Source organism: Ischnura elegans, chromosome 5, assembly GCF_921293095.1.
Source record: "Ischnura elegans chromosome 5, ioIscEleg1.1, whole genome shotgun sequence".
Lineage (NCBI taxonomy): Eukaryota > Metazoa > Arthropoda > Insecta > Odonata > Coenagrionidae > Ischnura > Ischnura elegans.
In genome coordinates this window covers 96,333,799-96,344,079 of record NC_060250.1, presented here as the reverse complement: position 1 = coordinate 96,344,079, position 10,281 = coordinate 96,333,799, and the positions used below count along the sequence as shown (strand labels likewise).

At 35.3% G+C, this 10,281-nt stretch overlaps 1 protein-coding gene across 1 annotated transcript in view; it reads right to left on the bottom strand.

Annotated features, from left to right (window-relative positions):
- Window positions 1-921: 921 nt before the first annotated feature.
- The window catches only part of LOC124159292 (formin-like protein), a 380,361-nt gene continuing 371,001 nt past the window's right edge, over window positions 922-10,281 (bottom strand). The window contains exons 11-19 of the mRNA XM_046535011.1: window positions 9,857-10,124; window positions 8,938-9,209; window positions 8,181-8,394; window positions 6,622-6,749; window positions 6,049-6,213; window positions 4,519-4,798; window positions 3,856-4,142; window positions 3,191-3,307; window positions 922-2,584 (exon numbers count right to left, since the gene is read on the bottom strand). Of these exons, the coding sequence (XP_046390967.1) occupies window positions 2,345-2,584; window positions 3,191-3,307; window positions 3,856-4,142; window positions 4,519-4,798; window positions 6,049-6,213; window positions 6,622-6,749; window positions 8,181-8,394; window positions 8,938-9,209; window positions 9,857-10,124 (1,971 nt within the window). The 3' untranslated portion in view covers window positions 922-2,344. The remainder of the gene's footprint in view (window positions 2,585-3,190; window positions 3,308-3,855; window positions 4,143-4,518; window positions 4,799-6,048; window positions 6,214-6,621; window positions 6,750-8,180; window positions 8,395-8,937; window positions 9,210-9,856; window positions 10,125-10,281) is intronic.

Sequence of the window (10,281 nt, the reverse complement as noted above, 5' to 3'; positions counted from 1 at the left end):
CGAGGATTCCGGGTCCCGGATTAGCAACCTTTCGGAGTGCTTCGGCAAAAGTGCTGACCGCATGGCAGGGACGACGAAAAAGTACGTCCACAGCAGTGAAAGGATTAAAGGGGTTAAAACCTCGTAACACCTAACCTTCACGCTCTCTAAGAGCTCGACACTTAATTCAGATGCTGTCACCTGGGTAGCCTAGAGATGATTTATGGACACTCAGATTTTATGACTATATAGGTAGTACCTCAGTCAAGCACCAGTTCTTCATCTGGTTATTGATTGGTAAGAAATTCATACTACCTATGAATTCTATTTCATCCCTACTCTCTACACCATTACAAAAGCCCAATTCATCTTTATGCATTCCAGCTATTACGCAAAATAGAGGCAATAAGCATTGACACATACGAGGACAGATAACACACTCAAGACGAGTAATATCAGTAATACCCATTCACTTGCAGTAAACTGAAGTCGGACAGAGTTTAAGCATTGGATATCATGAAAGTTTTGATCAGGTAGTAAATTAATTTGTTCAATTAAAGTGTGAAAAAAAATGTAGACATACTCAAAAATGAAATATTCTGTTCACATATTACTATTGTGTAGCGTCCAGTTTCTGAAATACTTCAATATATACAATTGAAATAATCATACTCCTTTTTCTTGATGAACAATCTCATGAGCATGAACATTAGAGAAATATAAAAGCAACACTACTAAGCAACCACTCCACAGAATTTTTCGCTACTTTTGAACCATACAATATTTTTAAGTCATGTTCAAATACACATACGAAATAAAAAGGCAGACAGTACATGTTTCTTAATAATTAGTAAAATAAATTACATAGAAAAAAAGGCAAGAAGTGCCATTAAGTATCATTGATTATGTAGGTAAAATCGTTCAAAATATAATCCAGGGAGATTTCAACTTATGGTTGTTAGTTTATTTCAATATAATTAAAGCACCAATTCATACACATCACTTGTGAGTATTAATTCATGTGTCCAAGTCTCATACATCACTCAACAGTAAAATCAACATCACAAACAGCAAAGATAACTACATCACAAAACAAAAATCATGCACACATTGCAAAAGTGAAGGTCTTTAATGTGTGCTTATGTACTTAATTACATAGATTTGCCAAACAAATCATTACAATTGGTCCCACAAGGAGAAAATTAACTTGAATAATTTAATGGCAACGTTTTATGTAAGAGAAAAATTTATAAAACAATAGGAATGAACTTTTATTGAGGAAAGCTATACAAAAATTGGGAATATTTTTTGTATGAGATGATAACTGGTCCATCATTGGAGTTTGCAAATATTTTTAATAGTCGGTTTTCAATACACATTATTGAAAAACCAAAGATGAATAGTGATCAATTTGATAAAAATGCCATTTGATAAAATTTCATGGTGCATATGCATGCCAAAAAGCACATTAATATAATAAGAATGCCACAAACTGCAGGGTCATACCCAATACGGTTTGATAGTTTGTGAAGCTTTGGAATTTCAAGAGAATGTTATTCTATCAATGATACAAAACACATCTCAGAGATGAAGGATCGACATTTTCTAAAGTATTCCAACAAGTGTGTTATAAACATGACCCATTTGATATGTACATTCTCTTTCAAATGAATTTATAAAAAATGGCCACAGAAGTTATGATACATATATACATATCTTTAAGATACAAAACTAAAAACTTGCAAAATGTTTATGTATCTAATGTGTCAAAGAGATGAATATAAAAGTACAGGCAAGAATTATTATTATTGCTTGTTGAGACTCATAGTGACCATGTCAAAATATCACTGGCAGGTAAGCAGAATGATCAAAAACTTCTGCAAGGTCACTACACCACAAGCATAAGTGGGATCACATTATGAATCATACATACCCACTAGATTCCAGTGAATATACTCCCAGTACATGCCCATTTGAAAAGAAATTTGGAACATTTACACAGCATATTTCAGAAACATGGTTTAAAAATCAATTGGTCAGTTGGACATTTAAAAAGTGTCTATTTACAAATTTAAAACAGTTCCTATACAATAAATCCACTGCTCAAAACTGTGAACTTATTTTTTTGCACAGTCTTGACAGTTCCTAAGACATGGTGAGCCTTCACTGAGAAAAAAATCCTTCGAGAAGAATCCACGTATTGTATCCAACACTTATCTTAAAAAGTTATCACAATGTCTCCGAACCTTCTCCAGCTTTTCTTCCACATTTATCTTCACCTGGTCCATTAATCCAAATGTGGAGATGATCTCATCAACTGACATAAAATTTCGGAAATGGAAGACAGTCAACACTGTAGGTAAAATCACAGGTCCAATTCTTCCATTGTCCGTGAAAGTCGGTTATTTTCAACTCGACGTCTTTGAGATCTACGCACAGCATCTGCTCTTCTATACGGTTCACTTTTTAAGCCAAGAAGAATATCTTCAAGGGCTCCATTGTAGACTTCATCCTGTGGAAGGAGTTTCTTCTCATGGACTCGGCTACCTTGGCCAGGACCTACTTGTTGTCCTGTTTTGCTCTTCAACTCATTAATCACAGCTTCCTATTATGGATAAAAACACAAAAATGTTTAAATACGCCTGTTGATGGCAATCGAATTTTTAGTCTTTTTTTCCTAATTTTATTCCCGCTTTCAAGACCAAAAGATATTGACCCCATCATCAATCACATCAAATGTGTAGACCTAAAGAAATGACGGTTACGAAAAGAGACAGCTTTTATGTCAATATTTTACTACTTCCTTACAAATAAATCTTCACTCCGCATGCCAATCACAATGTTACATGAGTGCTTACTTATTAAATTTAAATCTTGTCATGTGGGCTGTCAACTCATATATAAAACAACCCTTACTGTCCAGAGAGAAATTAGTAAAGAAGAAAAATCAATTTTTCACCAGTGAAATACATCCAAATCAGCAAAACCTGAATTTCTCATAAAAGAAAATAAAGCTCTCACATAATAAGAAAGGCACTTGGATAGAAGTTTTTTTTTGCCGAGAACATGATTTTTCCTTCAACAGCAAGTGGATTGTAATTTTTTGCGATGAAATGTCGCACTCCAAGTTTTCAACAGGTACATCACAGTAATCTCATTCCAACATGAGGGGTATGAAAAAAGGTGGGAAATAAGGACTTATCAAGCTCACCTGCTGCTTTTTCTGATTTATCTTGTTCCGCTTCATCACTTCTTCAGAGTTATTATTCTGAGCCAGAAGGGCAGCTTGCTGAAGTCGCCTCCTCTGCTCATTCTCCTGATCTGCCATCTACCAAATTTAAACAGAATCCATGAAAACCAAGCATAATGCAAAAAATACAAGAAACACAAACATAAAGGTCAATTAAGGTCTATCATCAAAATAATAAAATAATCAGGGATAACGAGATGTACTGAATGATATTAAATCTACTTTCACACTTATCTAACTGCCCCAGCAGTTGCATGTAAGTTTTAACCTCTAGTATTTTCTTTTCCTATTTTCATTCTTACTCATATATTTTTCACACATGGTCATCTACAGGGATCATTGGAATGACACTCCTATGTACTACAATGTGGTTGTAGCATAAGAGAAATGATGATAAATTTGTGTTATATTCCACAAACAGCATTGAAAATCATTAAATATATTATTCAAAATTACTGCAGTCAAGAATAGTTAAAGAGGAAATGATCATGTAATTAGGCTGTAATGACTGAATTAAAAAGATATTTACGTCAACTGAATTGGAAAGATATTTAAGTCAGCTGAGTTAAAATGGTATTCTAGAAAAAAAATAACTCTCACACGGTCTAGAAATATAGCGTACATACCTTAAATGCTCGGACAAATCTGACTAACAATGCGAAAAATGAATTGGCATCAACTTGGCGTGGACTCTCGCCAAAATACTCCACACATTCACGGAATGCTTCTTGGCCGGCTCGTGCATCGTTCTTGAGCTTTCTCAGTTTCTCCTCAGAGTTTGCCAGAAAATCACGTAAAACAATTCCATGCTTTTCATCGCCTCTGAAGTTTTTACGATGTTCCAATTCTTTTCTAGTAAGCTCCATCCCCTTCTCCAATTCTTGGACATCTGTTGCGATATTTTCCAGTGACACTATAAAATTGTAGACACATGAAATTAGAAACGTCCAAACAGAGCAAATATAAGGTTTATATCATATTATTTTATGATTTCATAACTCATTATCATTAATAATACTACAGCAAATGATAGGCCTTTCACAAAGGAAAAAAGGGAAAAATAAATTACAATAAATTGATATGTATGTAATTACAAAATATGGTTGATTTCTCTTATCTCTCTAGTTCTCAATTAAAAACAATTTTGATGACATTTTCATGAGTAGTCATGTATATACATTCCTTTTAAGGTTCTTAAAAGAATCATTTAAAGTCATTCAATAATTTCATTTGGCTGGAAAGACAAGGGTCGTGGTTATATTAATAAATTAAACTATTTAATAACTTACCTACAGCAGCTTTGTCAATGTATAATAATTCAGATTCGAAGTTGCACAGATCAGGGAACTTATGCCTTACAGTATCAACTATGTAATGAAGAAGACACATCCTCTTATCTGATGACTTGGTGTCTAGAAGAGTGTCCAAACTTTGAAGTTTGAATCCATAAGCCGGTCCTCTTTTACCACTGTTCAAGTAGTTTCCAAATGCCAAGATGATTTCTAACAGCTTTCGTAATTTCTTGGAACTCTTTACAGAACTAGCGGCTGAAATAACTGCATGTATTTGCTGAAAGAAGATATATTTTCCATTATCAACAAGACAGCGTAAGCCACACTTTGTGGAACCACAATAAATCCAGTTACAAAAATTAATAATGCCCATAAATAACCAGGTCCTAAGTAAACCTATTCAAAGGCAATTTTAATTATCACCTGGAGGTGAATTATATGTAATGTAAATATTTGAACTTTCCTGATTCCTACAGTTTAGAAAGAGACCTTTTAGTCATAACTGTCAGTAAATCAGTAAACTGACCAACCGTCATTAAATAAAAGCTTTTATAAAGTAGGAGATTTGCAATCCAGAATGCATGGGACCAGACGCATTCCAAATAAACTACATTTCCAACATATTAGCAGGCCTCGGTGGCGGTGCCTACCAAACTGAATGTCGCAGGTTCAAGTCCCGCCTAGGTAGGGATAGGGATACTCAGCGATTGGTTGTATATGATAGTCCTTGTTTCATGTTATATCCCCGATGCAAAAGGCCTTATATGCGCTGTTTTTGGGGTAATGATAAATAAATAAAATAAATAAATATTAATCCGAGAATCAATATTTTGCCTCTCCATAATTTTCAACGTGCAGCAGTCACAAAGTCCACGTCATTTTCACGACTACTAGCATAAATTCATAGGTGATTCTTATTGGAGGTAATCCCACTTCAATTAAGCTACCAGAAATAATAACCCATAGGGAATTATAACCCTTAAATTTAACCTTTTCCCTACTAAAGACGTAAATATAGTCTGGACGTTTCTTGACCCAGGAGAGGAAAGTTGTACATTTTCGTCAGAGATTTTCCTTTGCAGATGAACGAATGCCAAATATATGTTTCCTAGCTCTCCCCATTTAGTGACGGTCGCAGGTGTGCAATTTCTAGGCCCGAAATCCGGGAGCAGGTCCCTGGTATGGGACTGCGGTCATACAATTGTTTATCCATTCATTTTGTGAAATAAATATTTGTTCCTTTCTCAAAAAATATAAGGACTGAATTATTTGTCTTTTGGCAGTGTTTACAATTTTTAAATGAAATTCTATGATAAATATTTATACGAGATAAATTATTTTATGCGAGTGTTTATTGTTAGATGATGTTTTATCCACACAAATTTATAATTTTTTCACCAAAATCTATGACAACCTAGGAGATTATATTAGTTGAACTGAGGCGAAATGACCCACATGTTGGTACTATAAATATGGGGGTCACTTTTTCAATAAATGAAGTGAAAATTGATTGGCTGATTAACTCACAGGCTGAACAACATGTATGTTGTCAAAGAAATTGCCAATGTAACTCATAATGCTGAGTTTAGATGACAATCTTTCGACTTTTCCAAGTTGAAGTAAGAATTTATCCTCCTCAGTCAGCAAATTGATGTTCTTCTTCTCTGCAACATATTCACGGTATGCCTTTGTCTAGATAGAAGACAAAAGAGATGAAAAAATTATTTAATGCTGTTAATAAAGGCCACATTTACACAAAAAGGAAAAATCTAAAATTCTATGTAAAATATCTTTGAATTCCCTTTCCTTAATTTTGATTTTCATTTTTGCATATTATTGTAAATAATCTCACTAGTGAAAAAACCCTTCAGACAAGTAGTTTTATGAGATAAAACCGAAACTATATACCCATGCATGTGCATTACATATTTAAAATTTACTGCATTATGAACCAAAATACTCAATGACACATCAATTACAATCAGGTAGAAGAGATACACTTACATGCAATCATGACAAAAGGTCATAGAAGTGTTCAATGAACATAGAAACATTTATAAAATTAAAATAAACTGAAGGCAAAGTAGAATACAAACAAACCTCTTGTTCTGTTGGCACCATCCTCTGCAGAATTTCAACATTTTCTAAGGATAGGAGTTTCAAATCAAGAGCATTGACTGCAAATATGACTTTCTCCACTGGCATTTCAAGTTTCCTCCTCGAAATAGCTGCAACAGGGAAAGGAGAATAAAAACTCATAAGTCTTACAAGTATCCTTCATTATAATCCAGATGAATGAATAATAATTAAATTTTATGATAACAAAGAGCATACCCATACAGCAATGGGGGGAAATTTACTCGTGTATATTGAGTCGAAATTCGGTGTAAGGAATAAGTCGAGAATTCGCCCATTTTTACACGTGTAAATGCTGTGTAAATTTGGTCCAACTCCCTTGACCCTTGTATACAAAAAATATGAAGCAAAGTGTGGGAGCAGATGCTAAGATGAGCAGCAATCCGAACATCATTGAAGTTTCAGGACAGATGATTCAATAAAGTCGTTCACCTTAGTACCAGCAAAATTTTCCCAACGAAATCTAGTTAAATCATTTAACGAATCATCTTGCGGCATATATTTTATAGGTGTATATTTTATTACGATTACATATTTGCTCCAGTCGAAATACAAACGAGTTAACCATTAATTGCAACTAGAATGATGCTGCTTGTTAATTTAAAATTCTCAGTAATTTCGAATTACTTCCGTCAATGCCTCGCATCACGCGAATTGAACGCTGGGAAAACAATCACGTAACGATATAACTTGTGTGACTCGAACTGGAAGCACGAGACGACAACAACGACATCAACAATTCGCTAATTCTCTTTATCCTGGTGTGCTTGTGCTCAGTGAAACTAAGGTTTTGTGGTTTTTTAAACTATTTGGCAGTACTTTTAAGATCCATCCATCATATCGTATTCGCTGTATCCATTATGTCATTCACATTATTTTTCACATCATCACCGCTTTTTTGTCACATCATCACCAATAGTGTTTTGTTCTGTACGTATTTCCTGATGAATTATTTTATACAGAGGAACCCTTTATTGACACAATAATTGAAATTTTTGAACGAATATGTTGACTATGTCTTACTACCATTAATAGTATTAAGTAATGTGCTACCGTTTGCGTGATCACTGCCATCTTCCGGTCATCAACAAGAAACCCTAACCCTGGTGGAGAAAGGAATAACTACAACGGTCCCGTTATTGGGTTCCTTGTGCATACACGTGTATTATCCGGTTTGTGGCGGACATAAGACCATATATACACCAGATTTATTCCGCTGTTACTCGGGTAATAACGGTTTTTACACGAGATAAAACACATGAAATACACGACCTATATGCCAGCTTGAGACCGTTTGTGCTGTATGGGTACAACCCTGTAACTCAAAAACAAACGCAACTAAAAAAATGTCTTACGCATTTGAAAACACCGTTAGTAAGAAAAATTAATTGATTAGATTAAAAACTATGGCACATCAAAAGCAAACAATATGTTTACGACTTAAAAATTCATTCTGATTTTTATTTTCAGTAAAAAAACTCACCAACATCAAAAAGCTTGCTCAAGATACCTTCTAAACTTACCAATATTTCTTAGCCTTGTGTGCTCAAGGAGAGATATATTTTCAGGTTTCTTAAAGCGTTTACTAGGGAATGAGCTGAGTCCATCCACTTCAGCATCTCCATTTAGAATACCTCCAACACCTCCACCAATCTTGAAATGTTCTTCAAAATCAGCAAAGTCAATGACTCCATGCAAGCGATCATCATCTAGTTCGTTGAATATTGTGCCTCTCACCTGGATTAAATAACAGAAGGAATACGTTACTTTCTTATTTCAGATGTGCACAATTCACAGCTCAACACCAACTGCAGACAGTGCATGCTTTGGGAAGACTAGCCACACTCTAAATGACTTTTAGCAGAGCTTGGAACTCCATAAATTAAAACTGGCAGATGCTGGATCACTGTACCACATGGAAATGGATGCTGTAATGACTGTGACAGCCATCCACTGCACATGGCCATGCCACAGTTTGATGCACTTGCAGGTATCCATAAGGGCCCATTCTTATTTCAAAATAATAATAATCTTGTTTATCCCGAGACTACATTGTACATGGCATAGGAATTATCCAATTTACAATATTACAAGAACTTAGATTATTGTTAGGAGAAGAGTTTACAGCAAAAAATCTTGTTCATTTGGACATAGTCTGTATATATTTTTCATTAGAGCAGTACAGCACAGTGACAAGGACGACTCAAAGGGAAAATTCAGAATGTCCGAAAGTGGCCAAAAATAACAGATCAATTGAGACAGATAGTAGGGACGACTTACTTGGTTTGGCTTTAATGCCACCCAGTTGAGGGTTGGCAACTTGTACTTGGTCTGAACCTTCCGCTTGATAGTCATTGCTCCATCAGGTGCATTCATCATGCCAGGGGGTGGTGGCACAGACACAGTTGATGAACCCCTGATGGGAGGTGGTGGTGGACAAGGGGGAGGTGGTGGGGGTGGAGGGCAGGGTGGTGGTGGTGGAGGAGGAGCAACCTGAATTACAGGTGGTGGCACCCCTGGTTTCACGCCATCAACACCAAGAGCCTCAAAAGCTGCAAAAGGTAAAAACGTGGCATTAGGAAAATACATATGTACATAGCTAGATTAATACATCTGCAACTTTCAAGCTATCTCTGCACCCAAAAGCATCATCCACAAACTAGTGGCCTCACTCTGAAGATAATGATACAAATTACAAATTTTCTGAGGCCAGGTATTGAAATAATTTTTCAATTAGGAAACATATTTCCAGCTATTTGAGGCAACTGCAGTGCCACCTTCAGGTAACCAATAAATTTGACTTCAGTTACTACATTAGTTTAATAATAACTTCAAAAATAGGAAGGTTAGATTTATGCATTCCATTTTTACTGCAGATATCATATTTATTAATTTTTTTGCCAAAAGAGATATATACGCAATGTAGTTTTTACTATTCATAAGTAGAAAACATTAAAAAACAAAAATTTTTCCATTAAAAATCCTAATATTTTTTGAAAGATGGTGGATATTGAACAGTTATTACAGCATCTTTTTCAAAATTTATGAAAAACATAGTTTGCCATATTTATGAAAAAACGATGATATAAATTGCATTTTAAGTTTAACATTTATGTAATTCTGCACATTGCATAAATGTTAAACTATTTTTACTTACTCTGCTTATTGGTAGAATTTTCATAAACAAATGTCCTCTTACCAGCATTTGCAGCTGCCACAGAGCCAGGAGGCACATTCCTAGACAGTGTCTCAAGCTCCATAATCTTGGACTCTAGCATAGACTGCCTATTCTGTGACTCCTGCTGCTGCTGCATCACGGCCCTCCTCAGGGTCGCAACCTCCTCGTCCACTTGGCGCCTTCCCTCCCTCAACTCATCACGCTCAGACCTTATTGCACCCAACTCAGTCTCCAATTCAGCCAACTTGGCCAACGACTCCCTCTCCAGCTCTGCTAGCCTCTCATTAGCCTGCCAAGAAATTGAATAAACATCAATTATCCAGCTATTGAAATGAGTTACATTCAAGCATACAGTTAGTCTACATTTAGTCTCTAATATGTATAAAAATTGGTAGGTTCATATTAGTGCATTAATTTGAATTAAATTCTGTGATTTTAACAGTCTC